Below are 25,005 nucleotides of genomic sequence, written 5' to 3' on the forward strand. Positions count from 1 at the left end.
GGCGACTTGCAAACTTGGGCGATGGTGTTACCGCGTTCTTGGGCCTCCCTATTTGGGCCTTCATGAATTGTTTGATTGAGCTTCGTTCTTTGGGCTATCTGATTTAGGGATCCTCCAATTGGGCTTCATTCCTTGGCTCGTTCGATTTAGGCTGAATTTTTATGTGTCAATAGAAGTTATAAATTTGCAAATCAATGAACGTTTAGAAAATGTAGTCATGTTTAATTACCTAAGAAACATTTTCATGACAACTATCAAATCTCAAAATATCATTTTCATAACTATCAAATCTCAAAATATAGCCATTGTTCGAGCCCCATTTTGAAAGGAAAAATGAATTTTTGAATAGTGTATTGATGGAAAATGTGTGGTTAAAAAATAATAAAAAGTTTTGAATTTGTGTATAATATTATTTTATTGAAAAATGTGTAGTTGAAATGATATCAAAACACTCTTGAAAAAATTCATTTTTTTCCAAATAATAAGGATCAAACAAGGGCATATTATATGAATTCACAACTAGAATCTCGTGTTTTCCAATGTAATTATTTAAATAAATTAGATATAAAAATATTTTTGAAGAATTGATGGTCTAAAGAATACCTTTTGTTGACTTGATTAGAAGTGTTAAAACAACCTCTTAGGTGTTACATTATTGTTAAAGGAGTCATAAAATGGAAAAAAGTTCGCAGGGGTATTTTAAGCAATAACATGATTATTTACGCTAATTTGTGAAATAAAAATGGTTAAGCCTTAAGAGAGTGATATGTGTTTAGTGATTAAAATTCGATATTTTAAACTCTATTAACCAATTAATGACATTGACATAAGTTCAGTAACATTGGAGCAATTAACTCTCCATCCGCGTGACATGCAAAAAGGTCGAAGACAAACGGTTTGTTCCCTCCTACAAATATCAAGAACACAAACCGCCCACACCACCTCCTGCGGATCAGGTTCGGTTCAGGATATCTGAAAGTTCACATGCTCACAAGAAACATATGCATACTTTTGATATAAAACTTCTGGAAAATTAAGGAACCCAAATAAAATATTGCATCTCTTAAAAGTGTAGTGTTCTCTCGTTCGTTCTGCAGCGGCTTTTTAAACTGGTACGTGTTATCCGAATTTATTTTCTCTTAGATTTTGTAACTTGGGCGGCTTTTTAGTAAATATTTTCGTTAATCTTGAGTTTTTGAAAAATCAGGGTTTTCTTGTTTCTGCTTGTTGAAATGCCCAGAAGAAATTTTCTTTGTACTTGAGGACCATGACAATTGAAATCGCTAGAATGGGTTGGTGATCGCTTTGATGAAGCATTAATTTGAAAGAATTACGAGCTTTGGGTTCAGATAATTTCAGGATAAGCTATCACAAATTGTGGAGAACGTATAGTTTTAACTGCTAATGAGGTATGTTTGGCTAATCCTAAAGAAAAGTACGGAGTACTTTTTTGGAAAGTAAACAAAAAGAACAGTAAATTTTTGAACTAAAATTCCAACAAAAAAGTTAAGCATGTTTGGCAAAACTAGTAACTTCAATTATTATTATTATTTTTATCATTATCATCATCATCATCATCATCAAACAATGTTCCATCAATTAAGTGCATCACCTCTCGGATTGATTGGTGATTTTCTAACTCGTTACTAAGGAACATAGCTTTTTAATGCATGCACATTAGTTAATTAAAGTTGTGGAGTAAAAGTTCATTCTAATGCAGAGTCATTGACAATTTTTTATCCGATTTAGGTGAATGAATTGAGGTCTTATTCAGATATAATAGAGTTTATGGGACCACATAGCACACTAGTTCACCGGTCATTCCTGGGCATATAGTCATTACATATATATAACTATATAACTATTGCTAAAAAAATGCATTTATCTTTGTCAGGATGCAGCATTTCACTTGGAATTTTGTCACCGGCAAATTAATATGACTATATCTTGAATTGCACCTTTTGGCCAAATTCCATAATTGCAATTGCAATTGCAATTGCAAGACACAGATTATTATTTTCTGAAAAGTCAAATGGCAAGTTCATTACTACCTTGGGGTAAGGTACCCCTGCAAATTTGTCGACTGTCCTATTGCTCTTATCCTCATCATTTAGAGTTCATTTTCTGTCCACAATCGTACTCCAAACGAATTATCCATGAAAAGCCCAATTCGAAGGAGACGCTGGTCTTCGGACTATCAGCATGCCATTATCAGCTCAAACCAGCTACCGCGCTTAACTCGGAAGAATCGCATCCCACTAATCAGGTACTATCATACTACACCATCAGCTCTCATTTGAATTAATAATTGTCTAGTTGTAGTGTTATCCTTGCATCTCTATCATTCCCTCAAAGGTAAACTTTTAAAATCCATCTTCTGGTTAATATGCTGTTTAATGTAATTTATTAATCTGCCGGGAAGTTTCTTTGACCTGGGGCTAAAATCCTTGTTCATTCCTAGGAAAACCAAACACAGGAACCATCAACACTAAGAAGAGGTGAGAACTTTGAGCAATGGGATTCAATGACAGCAAAGTTTGCAGGAGCTGCAAATGTACCATTTCTGTTGTTGCAACTGCCTCAGATCATACTTAATGCTCGGAATCTTCAAGCAGGAAACAAGTCTGCACTCTTAGCTGTTCCATGGCTGGTACCACATTCTGTTTGGCCTTATTACTGCATATATGGATTTAGTATATATGGTTGTGCTTATAAGTTACATATTTTGCCAAACATAATTTTCACGGTTGCTTAGTTTAATCAGAACTTAATTTCAGCACAACCAGCATTTGACATATTAAATCAATCATTATTGGCTACAGGGGATGTTCACTGGATTGCTAGGGAATCTGTCTTTGATGTCATACTTTATCAAGAAGAGGGAGACTGAAGCAGTGGTGGTGCAGACTTTAGGAGTTGTATCCATCTTTGTTGTGATGTTGCAGCTGGCCATGGCTGAAGCGATGCCTCTTCCTCATTTCATTGCCACTTCCATTGTGGTTGCTTCTGGCCTCATCGTGAATTTTATGAAATACTTTCATTTGCTCAATCTGGAAATCTGGCATGTTTGGGAAGATTTTATTACTATTGCAGGGCTCTCTGCCCTTCCACAAGTAATATTTTTCTCATTCAAATGCATAGAACTCACTGGATTCAGAACCGCATAAATTTTCCTTGTTCTTATCTTTATCAACTTTGGATGGAGTTTTAGGTTATGTGGTCGACATTTGTTCCATATGTTCCAAACACTATCTTGCCTGGAGTGATTTCCTTTTCGACCGCTGTGCTTGCTGTTCTTATGGTAAGCATGACATCGTTAAACTCTACTTGGGTGTTAAAGTTGGAATGTGCATATCAGATTGTTATACATTTCGCATTTTGCAGCGTTTATTAGTGATGACCAAATTAAAAATAGTGCCTGATTACATGAAGGGAGAGGGTGCACCACTGGTTACACATGGTTATGCAACAATTCCCAGCCTATCCTGATAATTTACTTGAAAGACTATGTCTCCCTTGTCAACCAAAAGATTTGCTAATAATAAATATAATAGTCCTAGTCCTACTACAATGGAATGCTGGCATTTGATTTCCAGGTCAATTGGCAAAAATAAAAAAATCAACGTACAAATTCTTATTAATTCATTTAGTTTCCAGACTTATTTATTGAGAAAGTTGCGCCATCATATACATTTAGAACTTTCGCAACTAAAAAGGTAAGAAACGTGCATGAAATAAGTTAGTAAAACAATCCATTTGACTGCAAAAATCATTGATAGCATTCAATTGTGTATGGATAGAGTACAATAAGAAGAAAGAAACGAGAAACGAGAAAATGAACTACAATGGTGAGATAGGAACAAAAGAAGAACTGATATATTTTAAGATCTTCATGTCTCAGTTGCATCCTGATATCCTGATATTGAAAGCAAAATGGACTTAATATTTTCACGTTAAGTTACTATTCCTTGAACCTCCTGAGGACAGCAATATATGTTCTTTATAATCTTCAATAAATTTTTAGTTCTTTATCTTCTGTTAGCAGAAATTCTCTCTTTGTTAAATACTCTTCCTTTTGCTTTCTTTGAAAGGCTTCATAGCTCTCTTAATGATGTAGTATTGAAGTACCCAACTTGGTCCTTGATTACACTTTCAGAGGAAAGATTCAGGTTTCTAACCGTGACTGTGATGACTTAGTTTGTCTGAGTAAATTATGATTTAATCTTATGGTGCTCGATTTCATTATTTGTCATGCTTTGGTGCCAAAATTTACATTAGACTACTCTATTTCATGATCGCGAGATTCCCAAATGATATAAGCCAGTCATATGAAATGCATTCTAGTCAATTATGCATATATGCATTTATTTATGCACATATTCTGCATGCATGTATATTGACCAATCTGTACTTCATATATTATCTTTTTGGGAATAGGGCAGAATATTTTTAAGTACTTGATCTAGAATTGAGAGGGAGAATATTGTTCTAATCTTGCAGCTGCATACCTTTTTCAGGCTCGGATTGGTAAGCTCTCGGACCAAGGCACAAAATTTCTGGGATCAGTATCTAGCTGGTGTGCCACTCTTCTTTTCATGTGGATGCCTGTTGCACAAATGGTTATCCATCTTCTTTTCCCATATACAAAAATTAATTTTATCACGTGGTCATTAAGTGTGACTTCTTGTCGATGCTAATACTTCCTTTTCAGTGGACAAATCTTCTGAATCCTGATAACATAAGAGGTTTGTCAGCTGTCACAATGTTACTAGCCATGATTGGAAATGGATTTATGATTCCACGTGCCTTATTTATTCGGGATTTCATGTGGTATGTCTGTGTCCCTTTTCCTACTGTCCAATGATTTTGCTTAGGTTTAAATATGGTTAATCTAATCGACATTTCATTATTAAGAAGGCAAAGGCCCGCATTTTTCTGTTTTATAAATTTAGTTGTGTTTCTAATGATGTTTCTTTGTTATTCCATAAACGCAATAAAATATTGTGGCTTTTTAATGTATTGAGGAGTTAATAACATGCTCTAAGTTGGGCAAAGTAGTAGATTATAAGCTACAAAGTGTGTGGATAATAAGTGAGTATAAGTTTTGAGTTCTATGGGATCGCATTAATGCGAATAGATGAGAAGTCGACTTGGCGATTTGGTGACCCCTAAAGATATGTTCTTTACAAATGGATCCCACGAACTTCGACTCTGCTTAGGCGGGCGAACCACGGCAAATGAATCAGCTAATGGGTGGATTGAAGACTAAGGGAGCAACCATGCTGATCTGACTTGAAGACGTCGCGACTATGTGGACTTCGTCAATCGTGATTGCTCTCCTTTACAGCTTCTAGAGGGCTCGACTAGTGCTCCAAACTTAGCCTGTTGATTTAAGCTGAAGAAGTACTAAGCCGGGGCCGATTGGAGTTGGTATCATTGAAAATGATAACACCTTACCATACTTCAAGATTGTGCACAGCACTCCCCCACTTTACTTTCTCTTATCAGGGGCAATATCCTTTGCCTATGTCAAAGACAGCTTATTCGTCGTACTAACGTGTTTTTTATTGGGATTGGGTGTCTGGTGGTATCTTCTGCCGCAAATCAGGTGCTAATAAATTGGATTCCTCCGGATGCCTAGGATATAAAAATAAATGTTGACGGCGCTTTGAGTGGAAACCTGGGACCGGCAGGAGCTGGAGGGCTTTCCTTCGCCTACCCCGGAAATGATTGAGAATGACGACTCCTCTATCTACGCTCTTCCGTAGGTCAAGAAAGCAACCACCCTATGTAGTAGTTATCCCTGGCAGGTAGTCGTTTTTCCAGTAGTACCTGTACCCTTTTAAGCGAGACATCATCTTGCATCTGAACCGAAAGTAGAAGTGTAAAGAATAAAGGTTCTTTCTGCAATACCTTAATCTAGTTTTTTCCAGTAGTTGTAGCGGCGTAGCAACTTTCCGAAAAGTTGATAATAAATATAAAAAAGGAAGAAACCTGTAGCATCAACCAAATAGAATTTTGAAAAGGCATCGGCAAGGGAGGAGCAAGGGCATTAGGCCCTCTCTCTCTCTCTCTCTCTCTCTCTCTCTCTTATAAGGCAGTGAAACCGTAGCTTAGAGTAGTCCCAATCTCTACTTCAGTGGATAAAATGGCTGCGCTCCAGCTCATTCAAGAATGGGACGGTAGTGGTCTGCTAGCAAGCTCGTTCTAATCTTGGACGTAGTGCATTGGGATTCTGAAGCACCACCACGAACGTTACCGCGTGTGAGCCTGGACGTGATTAAAAATAGTTTTTGACAAGCTTATAAAAATTATAAGCTTTTCTGAACATGCGCTAAATCTCTTTACATAAATATCCACCAAGCTTACTACTCTAACCTCATTTATTTTCTTTAGTAATTGTGAATTAGTTGCAATTCCAACTAAAAGTATGACTAAGAATTTGTAATGTAAGAATTTATTTGCAGGTTCACTGGTTCGAGTTGGGGCTGTATTTTCTATGGATTGGGCAACCTAATATGCATGTATTGGTATGTGCTTTTAAATGTTGATTTGCAACAATTTTTTTCAGAAAAGAGTATCTCGAGGGCTGTACATCTCTAGTTAAACTTAAAGCTTGCTGTAAATTCAGCTTCAACAGTATTAGCAAGGAGTTCTTCTTGGCTGCAACCCTTGGCTTTATTGCCTGGATAGGTGCGTCCTATGTTTCTCTTCTCTGGTGTGAAGTTTTAACATTGTGCTTGATAGCAAGGTTATGGTGACTTAGTTTCGACACAAGTAACATATTCAAACATGTTTAGAAAAAACGAAAGAGAACTTCTATTATTTTTGCTTCTTTTAAGCTTAGCCAATTCGCTTTGTCTTGATTTATTACAAAGGAAATGGGACCTTACACGAAAGGGTAAGAAATTTGTGGTGGGATGTGAATAAAGAGGTCCAAGATTTTTTCAGTGTGTAATCCTCTTTCTTTCTTTCCTTTTTTTTTTTAATAGTATCACTCACATTGAAGGTGAACCAGAACATTGGGATTAGGGCTTAATTATTGCCATTCTTTCCTCGTCCACCGACAACAATATGCCTTAAATTAAAAAGGGATTGCACTGGATTATATTTTCGTGTTGGGCTCCAATGCCACTTGCTATGCATGAGTCCTGAAATTAGGTTTTTACGCAAAATATACAATAAAGCAAGAAAAACAGAATTCCTAACCAAATGGAACTCAATTTCGAACCTTTTCTATCTTAATAAGCAGTCTCTCTCGATTTCCAGGAAGGTGTGGTCTAGGCTGACTACAATTTCTCAATTTGTTGATGTTGAATAAGGCCTCACGTTTTCTATGTATTCTCTGTTTCCATTTTGTATATGCTGGCTGATTGTGGGTGCTTTGAATACATTTTTGCCTTGCAATAGGAATCACTCTATGGAGAGACTCTCAAGCTTATGGATACTCCTCACCATTAACATCTTTAAAGGAGTTGGTTTTTGGCCCCTGAAGTTCCTTCTCCTCTGCTTTTGTGAAGACAATATTCAAGCTGTACTGTGGCAACATGCAAGAAATGCAACAGTTCCTCTAAACTTGATCAAGTTTCTGGATTGAAATCAGTTTGATTTTGAGCTTTGGCGAATCAAAGTCAGAAGAATGTTAATTCAAATCTTCCACGCAAATGAAATGAAATGCTGCGGATAAAAGTACTTTCACTCTTATCTGTAAATTCCGTCTCTAGTTCCACAGATAAAGTAGTTGAACTTAAAACCTTTATGGAAAACAACATCGTGCTGTATTGGTTGATATCACACAGATTGTAAGACAGAGGATCAAGTTGCTATCAGCAGTTAAAATTTTTCGACTCTGATATACTTCCCATTAAAATCTGTATTTGAACAATTAATGAGAAGCCAATTTTATGTATTCATTTTATTGCCCTTTTTCTATAATAGCAGTAAAATTGTAGATTTAAACCAGATCAATTAACAGGTCGATGACTTGATAAAACTGTAATGGTTCAAGTGCCAGCCTGCCCGAGATGATTTTGTTTGGGATTAGAATGCAATAATAGTTGCCACCTTTTGCTTGTTGACGTAATAATTCAATTTGCTCTACTAGAAAATTTGCATGCATGTCTCTATTCCCCCCACCCCCCCTTCCCCCTCGTTTGCACTAAGAGGTCTATTTCTCCCCCCTCGTTTGCACTAAGAGGCTCTATGTCTCTCCTGCTCGTGTTGAACTTGTCCAACAAGAATTTCGGATGCATTTCCCATGAATAAAATGTGACTAATTAACCAACCAACCAGACATCTCAAACCTAACACCTGTCTTTGCCAGTAAAATAACTTGTCGAATACGAGGTGGGGTTCTCATCGTAGCCAAATCGATGTTAATGGTCTAACTGCAGAAAGAATACTTGAGCGACGATCATTTTCATTTAATGGCAAGCAATATTTTCCTTATATATGTCCAATACTGGATGCTCCATTGCTTGATCATACAGGCATTAACATAAGCACCTCTGCTCCCTCCACCACCACTACTGGACTACGACCACAAAATTCCCAAGTCACCATAAAGTAGTAGAAATATTATTTATTATCCTAAACAGATAGATCCATCATTCTCTCAAGATCAGTCAATTTTCACCATCACTTTCCCAAATTTCTCAAATCTCTACATCCACCCTACTCGCACTAGCAGCATCCACCACAAACAGAAGTATAGATTTAGGCCTTATCTCAATCAGAACATTAACTTCAACACAATACAGAACCTGATTATATTCGAGGACTTCTCAAATCCAGTTATCAAAGAGTGAATTAAGTAAAGAAGTTAACAAAATCTATCCCGAAATTAAAAATCTGAGGTGATCAAAAGTGAGTAGTAATTGGTGAAATCTGGTGTTAAGTTTGCAAAGCATGTTAAGCAGGAAAAAGAGACAGACAGAGATGGTTGGGCGAGCACCAAGAAAACAAAGATTAACTGTCGTGTGGTTTTGCTTAAACTTCCAAAAAAAGTTCACTTTGATTTAGCCTTCTATGGTAACCTTCAACTTTCCAGAAATAAACATTTATTGAGTCTCTCTAGCAGAGATAGCCTTGGAGCAATGGGGCATGGCACTATACTCACTTTTGTGTTCATTGTAACAGTGATTGAGGTTGTCTCTAGACTGATGTATATTTGATATGTAGAGAAGGAACAAAGCAACGAGAGCTATATTTGCTATGGGATGATCAATCGGAAGCTTTTTCTTGTACTTCCCTCCAACTCCATTCAGGTTAGACTAGGACGTAAATCTAAAATCAAATGACTTTAGAACCACAACCATTTAAAATTACAAATGACATCTTCATAATGCATTCTTGAAGCTGAGAATTACCCCATATAAACACATATGAACATATATGGGCATGAGCTTAACCAAAAGGCAGCTATAGTTGAATGTTAGGGATTAAAGCCAGTTCCGATCACAAGAAACCAATATTAAGCAAAACGACACCTGAAACATGCAGATTATAGTGGTTCACTGTCTACATCCATTCACCACCACAGTTTTACTTTTTACTATGAAAAAGAACAAAGACTACAATGGTGGAACAGTGATCCCAAACCTCTGCATGTATACTCTATATAATCCCATCTATATGCAACATTATTAGAAAGACGTAAGACAAGTATAGAATGCTTAATATACCCCTAAATATAAGGTTGAGGGAATAAGGTAAGGCATTATTAGGCTCGAGTGTCCAACATCGAAATTTCTCAATAACTTTACAGTGCAGCATAAAAAAAAATACAAACTTCACAATAATAGTAGTAAAAGTAGAAGATGGTGAAGACCATAAGAAAGGACAGAATAGAAAGTTCGAACAAAATAGAAAAAGATTCACATGCTAAACAAACTAAAATCAGAAAATCAGTAGGCTTGCAAGATAGGCCTCTTACCAAGCCTCTTGATTTCTCTATCCATTTGACCAGTAAGCATCAGGCCAAACATCTTCCAATCACATAGCAGAGACCAGAAGGGGTGCCCAAAAGTTGCTGGAACATTCCTTTCAACAAAGAAATGGCTATACCACGCCAAACAATACCCAAACAAAGGCACGAAAATTAGGTACCGCCAGTTGAAGAACACTGAGTACAACAAGCACAGAATACTACACAAAGTGCCAACAAAATGCCAACGTCTTGTGGCTGGTTTTGAGTGCTGGTTCATATAGAACGGCCAAAATTCTTCCATGCTTCTGAAATTCATAGCTCTAAAGCAATTTGGGCTATTCCCGGATCAGACTTTCGACGAAAATCGAAGATTTGAAGAAATTTCAAGAAAACCCAGCAGAAAATCTTGATACTTGGTTACAGAACTAAATACTTTGATCTTAAAAGACCCAGAGTTGCTATATGAGCTCGCTCAAATTTCTGGGAAAAACAGATTAATCTGAGCTAATCCCAGATCAGAATATTGGTAAAATAATGGACGTTTAAATTCTAAGCAAATTCAATAACAAGCCATCAGAAAATCTTGATTCTGTCGTAGTAAAGTAAACTCTGATCTTTAAAAGAAAAAAAATAATAAAATTTTGCTATAAGGGTTTGATCAAGATTTATGAAGAAACAGATCAATACCGACTTTCAGTCGTTAAGCTTGATCAAGATTTAATTATAAATGCTGGAGAAAAGAAAATCAGTTGACAAACAGAGAAGTAATACAACCGACAAAACCAATTAGGGAAAGTAAGCTGATTTCCGAATTGGAATATGGATGATTGATTTCTGAAAATTTACCAATGGAGAGACTGTGGGGTTAGAGGGGCTCATCTGAAAATAGTTAATTGGCTGTGATCGTTGGTCCAGATTTTTTCCATTTTTCTTTAGAAATCAATTTTGGGAGTAATACTCCAATTGTCCGTAGTGGTGAAATTTCTCATTTTTTTATCGACGCCACGCCAGCCACCATTTGGAATTTGGTCAATCTTTAACAAAAATCTATTTATTTATTGTTCTTCCACATGTTTATGTTAGGCACCTGAAAATTACCGAAGGAAATATTGTTTGTTAATCAATGTTAGATTTTAGGATAAATTGCAGCTGTTGTCCCTATTCTTTAACCCCCTCGTATCTCCTTTTTTATTTGAAGGGTAAAATAATATTTTCCATCTATCTTTTTTAAGAGGAAATTATAAAAAATGTCCATTTTGAAATAGTCATTTACAAAAATATCCAAAATTTTTCAATGTCCATTTTTGCAATTATTTGGACGATAGTACCCCTAATTAACTTCCATAAGAAACTACATTAAAATTATGTTTTCGACATTTCAAATGTCATTCTTGATATTTAAATCTGTTTATATTTCAAAAGTATACACGTCAAATTACAATATTAAATATTCTCGATATCTCAAACGACGTTCTCGATTTATTAAATGTTTAGAATGATATTTCATTCCGAATATGATATTTCTCTACCCTTTAAATATTGTTCTCGACATTTCTGTGTCTAGCATTAATTGTGATTTGACATATACAATATGAAATTTGTTATTCTTTTATTAAGGGTAAAATAGAGAATTTGGTATTAAATTTGGCCATTTTTGTAAAGATTATCAAAAGTGAACATTTTTGAATGGACATATGTAAAATTGAACATTTTTGCAAATGCCCCCTATTTTAATGGCAAATTTATACCGAAAACTTATTAGGGATAGGGGCTGCGAATTTATGAAAATGGGGGAATAAGTGTGCCATAGATTAAAAGGTTGAGGGTATCTTTTGGATTTTTGTCTTATCATTTTAGGGTTTTTGACATTTTTCTCCATGTTTTTGAAATGTTACTGATCTATCCTCAACCTTTTTGGCACCAAACATCCTCCACCTTTCAAAAGTTATAAAATTTCATCCTCCTACACATGACGAATTTTATCTTCTTTAAATAAATAAAAAAGCAACTAAATAAAAAAAAATGCAGCAAGAATCCTATTATTATTACTACTTTTTTTTTCCCCCCCAAAATGAACGAATAAGCATTTTTCAACCACCCCTACTATACAACCCAATCCAACCCACAAAATCACCACCAACCAGGCGCTGTCACCACCACCACCCCCATTGCATAGTTGGCTCCTTGAATCTCTATTTTGACCCATTCCAAGTATAGTTGAAGTGAGAGATTAGATCATAGTACAATTGGTAGGAGTTGAGTATATTTGGAATGTTTAAAATTTTCTTGATTTTATCATGCCTTTCTTGAGAAGGAAATGACTCCTTCTATTGATGGGGTACCTTCTCTGAAATCAACTAAGTCATTTCGAGTTACAATACTCTTTCTTGGGCGATACATAGGGTGCACTGATATCACATAACTAGTCCTTGACCTTAGACCATCTTTCAAATGCTATAATTGGTTTGAGAGGACGATGGTGATGCTAGTGGAGAAACAAGTCGTCCTCAATGCAATCATTAGTTTTCTCGTTCTACGAGTTCTTTCTACTTTTTGTTCGAAGTGCATTAAGATTGTGAGATTTTTATATTCTGTTCATGAGGTCAAAATAGTTGCTTCTATCCCCACCTTACGTAACTCTACAACATGGATGCCACCTTTACGTTTCTTGCACCACCTATCCTCCGAGGTGTATTGTGCCTCTTATTTTAGGTATAAGAACTTAATCCAACCAAAAGATAACAAAATATATGTAGACCCCTACACTGAAAGAGGTAGTTCTATTGTACATTAAAGTTAAGTATAAATTATTAGTTATTCAAAGATATTATTAAAATATGTACAATAAGTGGATAATAGATACACTGCACATCCATGCGCTGCAAATATTGGTATGTAGACGCACGACCTAAACTTTAGATGTATCACCAACCTATATATAGGCCACGGCTCATTAGTGTGATTTTTAATATATTCGATGGATTTGCAAATAATTTATCAAATTCAAACTTATAATAAATCGAACTATAATCATCATACCATTGTTAAGATCGAATAATAATAATAATTGTTGACTCCGAAAATTGGTCCTTCCACGTGGCCAACTTAAAGCTACTCCACGTGTTCCTCTCTACGCACAATCAGCGAATAGTCAGGCGCACACGGTCGGAACCAGCGGAGATGGTGACGGCCGTATAAACTCCGACGGTCAAATCAGGTTTAAGTGATCGGAATAGTACCCAGGGGCTATGCAAATCAATGATAAAGGGGGAGGAGAAAATATATAAACTTATTATGGAGTGCTATGTAGTAAGAGTTTCATTACCTTTGCGTCTTGTTAAACCTTGGGTATTTATAGGTGGTATGAACCGTTGGATGTGGGACGCGTGTATACGTTTGACGGTATGAAGCATCCGCTCATAGGCGTCAATCAGCCGCGTTTGTAAAGTGGGCGGCCAATTTGTTTCTTCTGAGTTGAATTGACATAAAGTTGATAAGTCACATCAATTAGTATCATGGAGACGTCAAATCAATTTAAACTTTAAATGCAGGAAGGATCTTGGTACAAATCTCAAATTAGCGGCGAATCTTCTAACCGGGATCCACTTGACCTCGACCTCAGAGGCGAGATGCTTCGTCAGGTCAGTAATAGGAATCGCCATATCACTTAGAAAACACTTCGAAAGGGTCGTTTTTAGGTCGGAAATATGTGGTGCTGCGAGTCCGAGGCGTGTAAGATCGGAGCGTAACAATAATAATAATAATAATAATAATAATAATAATAATAATAATAATAATAATTTTTTGAAAAACATTTTATATTTAAAACCAATATCAATAAGAATTTTACACAGTCAGGAAAATGTCCAGTATATGGCTTAAAAATTAAAATCGAATTCAAAAAATTGGAGCATTTTTATTATAATGAAAAATTATATTTTCGAATTTAATAATATTTAAATGTAATGTATTAAATTTACCCACGTAACAAGAACCATTCACTTGTCCCTGTGGACTGGTGACTGCCATTATTAACCTCCATGCCTAATGTTACAAAGGCTATGTTGATTATATAAATGCCAACTCTTTACATTAATATCAGCACTTGTATCAATGAGTGGGCTGGGTGTTGACGAGGGGTGTGGTTTTGTTTAACTGATTTCTTTTATGTTTGTTTATTTAGCTCATGCTCGACAATCAATATTTGAAAATTCATTTTTCTACATATTTATTTTTAACGACACATTCACACAAATGCACATAAATCAGTCGAAATATTATTTTTCCTCAATAATGATTGTCAAACAGGGGCCTATAAAGAATGACAAATTCATCATTTAAATTTTCAAAACGGATGAAAGAACAACTAACAAGTTTTGCTACCTAATTAAAAGATTGCGAATGAGTTATGCCAAAAGAAAAAGTTTCAAGATAAAGAAATACAAATTTTCCAATGTAAAAAGAACAATTTTCAAATGTGATAATATTGCTCTCATGCATAAGATGCGTGTGACATATGAAGAGACGTGTGTTAAAAATACAAATGACAAGTGCAGTGCTAGTTTTCAAGAGTATTTTCAAAATATTCTTTATTTTTTAAAGTGCATTTTATACAATTTAGAGAATTTTTTTAAGTACTCTATTTGGCTCTTTATATTTAACACATAATTTTATATAAATCCCAAAAAATATTTATTATTCTTTCGTATCTTTTATTTTTATTAGTTTTCCTTTAAATTATTATATTATTTTCCTTCATAAATTAAAATATTAATTTAAAGAATCTTTAAGGACATAATTTTAAGGATTAACTTTTTAAAATAAAGAGANTATTTTCCTTCATAAATTAAAATATTAATTTAAAGAATCTTTAAGGACATAATTTTAAGGATTAACTTTTTAAAATAAAGAGAACCGTATGTTAAGAGAGTATTATTTGATCAATATGCAAATCTTAACAAAGCTTAAAGAGAAATTTCATTTGTAGTCGGGCGTTTACACGCCCTTCACAGGGAGCATTTTTATAAATATAACCATGCATTCAACTTTTTTTTGAAATGGATTGACTCTTTTTCCAAAAATACATAAAAACTCATAAAGGAAATCTACTTACGAAATGATGATTTAAGGAAAAAAAATTATAATAAAAATGAATTTACTTATTTATAATACCAAACTGAAAAAAGATATGGAAAAACATCAAACTGAAAAGTGTCAAGAAGAGAATTTAAAAGAGCGACCCTTTCCCTTCCTCGTTTATGTCTCCTTCTATTGTTCGCTCTGATTCCCCGTTTACAAAGTAAAGCAAAGCCCTCTTCAGTTTCTTCTTTTACACACACAATAGCTCTCGCATTTGCTTATTTGTCTCAGCTCGCTGAATGCAATGCAGTTGTGATGTGATCAGGGGTGAGGTGCAGACTAGGATTTCTGACAGTTATGAATCCCACGGCTGCAGACGCAACACCACCACCTCCGCCGCCACCGCAGCCACGTCGCTCCTCCTTCAGCTGTGACCGCCACCCAGATGATAAATTCAACGGCTTTTGCCCCTCTTGCCTCTGTGAGCGCCTTACTGACCTAGACAAATCCTCCAACAATACCCCTTCTTCCTCCCGCCACCCCTCCTCCGCCACTGCTGCATTAAAGTCCCTGTTTACCTCTTCCTCCTTCAAACCCACCATCAGAGCTAACAGTTTCCTTCCTCCGCCGCCCCAGAAGCCCGCCAAACCTAACTCATTTTTACCCGAACTCAGACGCACAAAGTCATTTTCCACCTCCAAAACCGATGGATTAAGCCTATCCTCTAGAGCTTTTGAGCCCCAGAGAAAATCTTGCGACGTCAGGGTGCGGAATTCCCTCTGTTCACTCTTCACTCTTGACAACGAGAATAAAACCGCTAGTAAACCGTCTCCGTCCTCTCAAAACCTACATTACTGTAATAATATCAAACAATACGAATCTTCTGTAGCCAATAAACCCGTTTTTGAGGAAAGTAAGGAGGCTTTTAAACACCCCGAAAACGAAGAAGAAGCTCCTCCTGTTGTTGATGGTCCTGCAGATGAAATTACACCAGCTCAAGATAGCCAATTGCAGAATCTTGGAAACGGCATCGAAGAAGAGGCGAATAATGCTGATCTTAAAGCAGAAGAAACGGTGAAAATGAATAATCTCAAGCCAGTGAAGGATAATATAGATCTTGATACGCAGGCTAAGAAGAGTTCGGGAGGGGGGTTCTGGGCGGCAGCCTCGGTTTTTAGCAAGAAATGGCACGAGTGGAGGCGGAAGCAGAAGATGAAGAAGCAGAACAATGGCGAGAAACTGGCTACATTGTCCATGAAGAAATGGATTTCGAGGAAGTACAGAGAGACGCAATCTGAGATAGCGGATTATGGGTTTGGGAGGAGGTCTTGTGACACTGACCCGAGGTTCTCGCTGGATGCTGGGAGGATTAGCTTTGATGACCCAAGATATTCTTTTGACGAGCCTCGGGCTTCCTGGGATGGGCATTCGATAGGGAGAAGCTTTCCGAAGATGCCTTCAATGGTTTGTGTGCTAGAGGATGCTCCAGCAGTGCCTGTATTGCAGTCTGATATGCAGATTCCAGTCGAGGGACAGGTGATGATGACTACAAATTGTGTTGAAGAGTTCGAGGGTGTGCCTGGAGGGTCAGCGCAGACTCAGGAATACTATTTAGATTCAAGGAGGAGGAAGAGTCTGGATAGGTCTAGTTCTATTCGAAAGACTGCGGCTGCTGGAGTGACTGAGATGGATGAAATAAAAGCAGTTTCTAATTCCAGGGTTTCACATGCTAATGCAGATTATTTTCATGGGGCTAAGGTGTTGATGGGGGAAAGAGAATTGAGAGATTCGAATTCAAATTCTCTGAGGGACGATTACTCTGAGACTATTGAGTTGCGTAGTGCATTTATGGAAAATGGCTCAGCAATGGGTAATGGGGAGAGAAAGGAGTTGAAAAAGTCTAGGAGATGGAGTTGGAGAATATGGGGTTTTATGCAACTGCGTAGTGGTAGGAATAAGGATGAGGATGAAGATGATGATGAGGAGAGGTATAATGGAGTAAACAGAGTGGATAGGTTATTCTCTGAGTCATGGCATGAGTTGAGGAGAGATGGCAATGATGATACGGTAATCAACTAAAAACGTGTTGCAGAGCAATAGTAGTATGAGATGGAAAAATTCCAATCGCAATGGGAATTCATTTGGAAGTGTGATGAAATCCGGTGTGGAAATGAAAGGGCATGGGAAGAAGAGGAGGGATGAGTTTGTACAGGAGAGGAATTGGAGTGCAAAATATTCACCTAACCATATTGATAATGGACTGTTGCGCTTCTACTTAACGCCTTTGAGGAGCAGCCGGAGAGGAGGACCGGGGAAAATAAAGTCCGACGGCTCGCACTCTATAGTAAGAAGCGTCATGAGGCCGCATTGAGATCCAAGGTCCTCTAGTTTCTCTTTTCACTTACTGTTAATTTTCTCCATTTGTCATGTATCCACTTCCCTTTTTGAAGCTTGATGTTTGGTCGTGTTATCAATGTAGTTGACCATGATTTCTTGTATTTAGATCAAGATGCTTCTTTGAATATCTTATTAATGAAAATATCCCATGTTTCTTTGTCTCTATTTTGCATTATAGAGTTTACTGTATTTTATCTTGCCTCATTAGTGATTAAATTTATTTTTTTTCCCAATATGGAGTTCAGTTCTGTCGTTCACAAGATCCAGCCTATGATCAGTTGATTCCTTCTATTCTCATTCTGTAACCTTTCTGTTTTGATGAAATTTTTCGTGAGACTTTCTTTCACAAGAATGATTACCTTTTAGTCTATAGAAAGTTTTGATATTATCTTTAAGAATGGACACACATAGTTTATGTTAGTTGGACTGAAACAGTTAAATAAAAATGCATGTCCTAGGGGTAATGTATTTCAAGAAGTCCATAGCGAAGATGTCATGACAGGTATAGTCGAGAAACTAATTTATCTCATTAGGAGCCATTTTCTGCAACGTCTTAGATTCTTCATTTGTCCCACCCAATCCGACTCTTTTCTTTTGCTTTTCAGATGCAAAAACAAATTAATGCAACTCCGGCGTGCTCAACGGCTTGATAGTTCATCAAGTGGATGAACAAGAATTGGTATTTTTCTGTTGTCTTTTTAAAGTCGTCACTAAGTTTTTGTTCATTCACTTCTCTTCTATTTTCCCTTTTTGTGCATGCTTTAAACATTTGTGCCTTTCTTGATTTGGTTAGTGCAGAGATAAATTTTCAAATATAAATGTGAAAGTGAGTATTTTCAAATGGCAAGGGACAGCTGCGTCGCAGTTAGAGTTCAAATTCCTTTAGGCAGAAATCCTATAAAACAGCCTGATTTTCACCCTCTTTTTATGAAGCAATTTGCTGGAAAAGTTTTCTGTTATGGTACCTGATCGTAATAGTTCTGGGGAAGTGATTTTCATGGTAATTTGTTTCTCATTAATCATTGTTGCTCTAGTTGGCATTGGTGAGCTCATTGCTGTTAGTCTACATAATTGAAACAAGGCCTAGTGGATGAGAATAGACTGATCTATCTGACTATCTCCTGTTTGATAAGAACATGTTTGGCATGCTGTTGTAGACAGGGCTGAACTGTACAGCCAATAAAAATTTAGCTTTTTTTTTTTTCCCATTCTTAACACTGTCGAGTCTAATACGGCCTTTTTATGAAGAACCACAGTTGTCTAGGTTCAAAGGGAACGTGTGCATGATATATGTATTTCAACAGTCTTTTCTCATTAACATTCGTTTCACTTGTCCAGATACGATTGTTCAACCAGTAGAATACTGAGGTCAGTGAAGCCACAAACACGATTCCCCTGTTGCGTCGAGCAGGAAAAATGCCAGTTACAGAAAACTTGATGGAGTGAACAAGACTCGTCTAGGAATGGGAAAAATTGCTGCTGATTTCATTCGTGTTTTCGGTTTTCACTGGTTTATTTGTCACACAAAAGATTCTAGTTGTGGTAAAACTTCAAATAGCTAATTGTTCATAGCAAATCCAAAGAATAAAGCTGTGCTAATGCTTCCAAAGCTGAAACCACGTACCAATAATACATGTATGAATGGTTATTGAGTGTACTATATCGGAATATATGCAGTAGCAGCAGACCTCAGTTGTTGCCAGTTATCTTTATACCTGTCCTTTTTTCAAAAAAATTGTGATTTATTAATGAGAAATGATAAATCTTTAGTTTGTTTGCACTGAACAGTAAAGTATGGAATACGTATCAAATATCTCAGAGAGTGCACAAATTCAAAATCCTAACCGGTAATAAAACTAGATTGACAGCATCCAACTTTTGAATGAAAGTTCCCATTTACAGCGGGAAATCAAGAAAGGAAAGTGTCGTGAAAACTCTCCCCAAAGATCTTCTAAACGGTGTTTCTCGTATTTAGTTTTATTTGATCTTTCTCTATCAAACAACCAATCTAAACAGTTTCAATCAACAATTAATATATTTACCTTGGTTGCTTGTCAATGTCATCCACAAGGACAAAATAACGATATTGATTTGTAAGTTACAAAGGCAAGAATAAAGCAATGAAAGAAGGCACGAAGATGAGACCAATAACACAGAAACCACCGATTTTGGAAGCACAAAGCAGCTGGATTTTTTCCTCTCAATGGTAGTCACATTTTTCACCCTTTCATGCACAAATCACACACAAACGGTAGGGCAAAAGGCAACACATACACAGGAATAGGTTAGAATTTATTTGGACCAATAATAGGGTTAAATGGGACAAGATTCAAAATCATCCAATAGGTAAATATACGAGTCGTGAGTAACATTAATTTCTTAAGCTACTTCTAATGGTCCACGTTGTTTTTGGATCGAGCCTTTGAACTTGGTTGTTGGTAATCAATTCACCACTATAATCTTTGAATCTTGTCTTTCAATCTTTAATCTCGATGCTTGATTATGAATTTTTGAGTTTTTGAATCATTCTTCTTGATTTTTGATTGTAAATTTTCTGTTCTTGGTTATGGGTTTTGGATCTTCTTCTTCAATATACATTCTCTTATATTCTTATGTTGATGTGATGACACAAAGAATTATTAGAAGTTGCATATAAATTGGGGGACTATAACCCTATAAATAGTTTTCATATGTATTTCGTCCATTATGAAATACAATTATGAAGGAATCTGAATTCTACACATATAATTCGGCCGACACTTTATTTAGATGTCCCAAGTCCAATTACTTAATCTTTTATTAGATCATTTTAATTTGGGCAACTTACAAAAATACCCTTAAAATTATGTCTTTTGAAAATTATATGAAAAATTGTTTGGAAGTAAAAAATACTGCATAAAATTAAAAAGTGACACAATGTTACTTTTTCATGAAAAAATTGTCGCCTTTTTTTTTTTTTTTTTTTATAAAAAAGTGACGCAATTTAGTATCGCTTTTTCATTTAAAGATTATACAATGTCACTTTTATTTAAAAATGATGTTTGTAAATAAAAAAGTGACAAAATTTTCAAAAAGACGATTGAAAAAAGCGATAAAAAATTCGAAAAAAAAGGAGACAATTACTTAAAAAACCAACAAAAGTTCAAAAAAGTGATAGAAATTTAAAAAGAGTGATGAATTTTAAAAAGTGACTAAAATTAAAAAAAGTTACACGGATTCAAAAACGTGTCAATTACTAAAAAAGTGACCAAAATTAAAAAAAAGTAACAAAAATTTAAAGAGCGGTGAATTTAAAAAAGTGACACAAATTTAAAAAAAGTCACACAAATTCAAAAAAAGGGACAAAAAAAGGTGACAAACACTCAAAAAGTAACAAAATAAAAAATTTAAAAAAAGTGACAAACATTCAAAAAGTAGCAAAATTCAAAAATAGTGACTAATACTAAAAAAGTGACAAATACTCGTTGAATAATTTGTATGGAAGATTAAGCAAAATTAGCCAAATGCTCAACATTTTTTAACACCAACTTGTGTAAGTCATGGAAGCACCCTTAAACTTCTATCTATTTTGTAATTAAGCTGGGGAACCAGTGATAGTTTGGATGATTAAGAAAAATTAGCCAAAAGTTTATTTCATACAGTGTCATTAACACAACACAATTTAGTCATCAATTAGTTCGTTAGTGGGTTCTATGCTCATGTGATGATAGATAAATAGCGATAAATTAGCCAAAACTAAATCAAATATTTTTAGGAGTTATAATAAATCGAAGTTTGCTGCTGCTACTGGCGATTGTAGATGCAACAGCGGCAACTACCAACATTCACATTATAGAACAAATATTGTAGGAGCAAGTCAGTGTTCATTGACATATCATAAAAGGGATACTCCTATTTCTAGAGAAGGGCAGGAGAAAGTTTTGAATGCACTCACTCAAAATTTCAGACAACACCACTAATAAGTTAAGAAATTTTTTTGATTCCCAGTTGAAAACGGTTGGTCAGGAAATAAGAGATCCATTACGATCCTCAATTACTTCAACGTCATTCCCCCAAATCCCTTTGCCGCTTCTTCTCCATGCTGCCCACACAATCCCCGTTCCTCCTCTTTCCCCGTCGCCATCAGTATTATTACCAGCAAGACCGAACCCTAAGCACAAACCCAAGCAATTTACTACTCCATCTCCACTCCTATCCACTGTTCGGTGAGACAATTGAAGAAAGCTGAGGCACTATGTCGAACTAGCATTCAAGTTGGTGGACTGGAGATTCGAGGACCTTTTAATGATAGTAGAGAGCGTGGTGGTTTTGAGGTTTATGGGTAGAAAATTTGAGTGGGTTTGCTGAATGTGACTGGAGAAAATTTATGGATGAGGGCAGAGATGGTGGAGAAACTAACTGGTATAATTTAATCAGTTTGGGTTTTATAAACATATTAATTAGGATCTTGAGAGGTTATAATCCTAAAAGTAAAAATCTATTTTGATATTTTTTTAGAGTAGTGAGACTAATTTCCCCTTTTAATTTTGTGTTTAAGCCTTTATACACAATTAATTATATCCCAACATATCTTCTTCAATCACTTTCACTTGCACGAAACCCAACTTCATTGTTCAAGAAAACAAGCCTTTTTTCTCCTGCGGTTCGAAGCATCAGATAAGAAATGGCTTTGGCGGTCACAGTTGCAACACCAAAAAGGTGACTTCGCCAGTCATATGGTGAAGCGATTGCTGCATCAGCTATACCAATAACTAGCAATCCAATCAGGGCAAGCTAAATGTTACTTTTCGTTGCTGAACCACCATTTTTGCTGGTTTTCTCCACCTCTTCCTTTGTATTTACTATTTACATTCCCAATTGGTGTTTTTGTTGGGTTCTGCACCTTTTTGTCAGCGCAAGATTGATAGTAACTGTGAGATCACAAAAGATAAATTCGTAATTCAATTGATCAAACTATCTTATAAGTTGGGATAAGTTGGATGGACTTAGCTTATTGCTTAAAAAGAAAGTTAACTTAAAATTAAGACAGCACATTCGGGTGGATTTTGGGCTTATAAGCCAGTTTGACCACTAACAAGTTACACCAGTACATGCTCTTGCCCACTTTAATTTCTATACATAAAGTATTTAAGATGTGAGTTGATTCTTCAAAATTTTCAAATTTTTTGTTCTTCGCTTCTTCTTTCTCTAGGTAAAAAAATTAAAAAATTAGTTCTCTCGCAATTGACTGTAAATGAGTACGGGATTTCTGTACAATGCAGGTCGAAAACTACTAACAACAATTTGCGTTGGTGCATTTACAAATTGTGTTGGTTTATTTCCAGAGAAGAACACATCAGAAAGAAATTTTACTGTATTGTGCAACATGATGCCATTCAGAAACGATACAAGGAAAAGGAAAAAAACTGTAAAACAAATTGAGTTGTATTTTTTTTTGCCCATAATCATATTTCAAAACTAGAAATTGGATTTTCTGAACCCAAAAAAGGGCAATGCAAACTTTGAAATGTAAGTATAGTTATCATCAAATTATGTGCACGTGTCCTGGTTTAGCTGTTCTAACTTTTAAGCATGTATTGAACTATTGAAGATGTGATTAGACTGACCAGTTGATGCAAACTTCTGACCTGTTTAATTATGCAACATAATCCCTTTTATTTAATCTAAACTTATGCTTATGAATTTGCCCGGATGGCCAGCGTCTATTGGTCATGTCGAGTCTATTACAATCTAGATGTCACGAGGCTCATACGGTAGCTCTATTGTGGCAGCAAAAGCCACACTCAGGCTTCCAACAGAGAGACACTTGACATGATCACAAATTCTTCGTCTTGTTCTGGAGTAGTACGACATCATTGTCATCCCCTTAGTCTTCACATAACTCCATGCTTATTGATGAAAACCTTCAACCAAGTGAACACTTTGGTGTTAGATGATAGCTACGAAACGATTAGATAACTTACAGGCGAAAGTCACAATGACTCTGTGACTTTTTTAGTTTTTAAGTTACTTGATCTTATTTAGCGGATGAGATGAAAATCAATTATGCTATTAAGATTGAAAAAGGCAGAGAACACGTCTAGAAAATTTATTTGTCACAGCCGGTTGAAGTGCCACAATTATTCTTGGGATTGGATAATGAATGCCACGAATAACTATTTTAATGGGTTCACAACCTCTAAGACGCCACCCCAAACCCCGCTCTATATCTAATTATGCAGTTTTTGGAAAATGTGGTAAATAAGAATCTTTCTATTCGTGGAAAGTCTCCACGGGTGTATGTTATATTCAACATTTTCTTTCAAAGAATAAAAGTGATATGAGAATATCAGCTATTTCGAATAGGGCTAAATTTTTAATTATTGATAGTAATGGGATAATTTTCTGGGTTTTAAAAATTGTCCTCTTTCTACATTAGAGATATCAATTTGACTAGTTGATTTAGCAGCCCATAAAGCCAGAGTCAACTTGGTCTGTAGCTTGGGCCAAGTTTCATTTTCAAACATCGGCCCTAGCTTAAGCCTTCCCATTGCAGGCAACCTACCTTAACTAGCAGGTAGCCACTGCTACTACCTAGTTGAGCCTCTTCAAGCAGCTAGCAGCCGTATACCACAATATTAATAATAAAATAATAAAAAATTGAACCGGTTCGACTTGGCTCGATAAGGCCCGAGTCAAGCCTCGATTTTTCTTTCAAGCTTTGGTTTGGCTCGATTTGGGCCAAAAAAGCACGAGCAATTTTTTGTCTGGGACACAACAGAGCCGCAAACTTCGGCTTGTGGGCCGACTCGGTCCAACTTGTTGACATCCCTAATCAACATCTTTTATGGCAAGTCCATAGAAGTGAGCATAAATGTAAAATCCAGAATTTTTACTTAGCATTAATTTATTTAATAGGAATGCAATGTTCAGTTAAGTCCTTATACAAGTTAATTGGTTATCTCTATAGTTAATTTGGATCTATGTGAATAACTTTATAGTTGAGGGACCAAAGTGAAAATAAGTTTCAGATTTTATACCTTTATTAAATAGGCCAAATAGTTAATTATTGAAGGAGTCAGAATTACCCTATCAATATTGGGCTCATTTTGAAGCTTGTAATAAATGGCGAATTATGGACTCAAGAAAAATTTAATTTGGTCAAGTTAAACTCGAGTTATAACCAATTAAGAAAACTACTTAGTTAATAATATTAGTTATCAATATGGACTAAATTACTATATCAATATTGGACTCCTTTGATAGATAATAATTAATTATATAAATTAGGATTAAGAAAATGATATTTTGGATAAGTTGAATTAAGATGGAATCAATGAAAGAATCAAGGTATAAATGAAATTCTAATTTATTTACTATCCATACAATTTGCAATTCTCGGCCATTAGGAATAAAATATGTTAGGTATTGACAATTAAGGAATTTAAAGATAATTGAATAATACTCCAGAAACTATTAAATTCCTTGTAATGCTAATCTACTTTAATTAGGATATAAATTATTATTCCTAATCATGTAGGATTTTGATTATGATAAAGTCTTCTAATAATTATCGTATTACTTTAATTAATTAAACTAGTTAAGTTATTTCATTTGAAACA

The 25,005-nt window shown here is 35.6% G+C and overlaps 2 protein-coding genes and 1 pseudogene across 7 annotated transcripts; 2 read left to right on the forward strand and 1 right to left on the reverse strand.

The window, feature by feature from the left end:
* The first annotated feature begins 837 nt into the window (after nt 1-837).
* LOC111365237 (maltose excess protein 1-like, chloroplastic) lies at nt 838-7,918 on the forward strand. 6 transcript variants are annotated; one of them, XR_002697389.1, is made up of 11 exons: nt 838-1,112; nt 1,208-1,409; nt 1,895-2,266; nt 2,462-2,650; nt 2,823-3,113; nt 3,212-3,301; nt 4,518-4,619; nt 4,712-5,810; nt 6,468-6,530; nt 6,632-6,693; nt 7,411-7,918. XR_002697389.1 is itself a non-coding variant. In XM_022985652.1 (11 exons), the coding sequence occupies exons 3-11, from the start codon at nt 2,033-2,035 to the stop codon at nt 7,491-7,493; spliced, it is 1,233 nt and encodes a 410-aa protein (XP_022841420.1). In that variant the 5' UTR covers nt 838-1,112; nt 1,208-1,409; nt 1,895-2,032; the 3' UTR covers nt 7,494-7,918. The 6 variants fall into 6 exon arrangements, 4 of the variants coding, with proteins under 4 accessions (XP_022841420.1, XP_022841422.1, XP_022841421.1 ...); XM_022985652.1 differs by having other exon boundaries at nt 4,712-4,830; XM_022985654.1 differs by having other exon boundaries at nt 2,823-2,999; nt 4,712-4,830.
* Nucleotides 7,919-9,692: 1,774 nt separating this feature from the next.
* LOC111365238 lies at nt 9,693-10,906 on the reverse strand. The gene has a single exon (XM_022985656.1). It carries the CDS (start codon nt 10,242-10,244, stop codon nt 9,906-9,908), a length of 339 nt encoding a protein of 112 aa, XP_022841424.1. The 5' UTR covers nt 10,245-10,906; the 3' UTR covers nt 9,693-9,905.
* Nucleotides 10,907-15,126: 4,220 nt separating this feature from the next.
* LOC111365239 lies at nt 15,127-19,173 on the forward strand (annotated as a pseudogene).
* Nucleotides 19,174-25,005: the final 5,832 nt, after the last annotated feature.

Source organism: Olea europaea, chromosome 17, assembly GCF_002742605.1.
Source record: "Olea europaea var. sylvestris chromosome 17, O_europaea_v1, whole genome shotgun sequence".
In the NCBI taxonomy this organism is placed as follows: Eukaryota; Viridiplantae; Streptophyta; class Magnoliopsida; order Lamiales; family Oleaceae; genus Olea; species Olea europaea.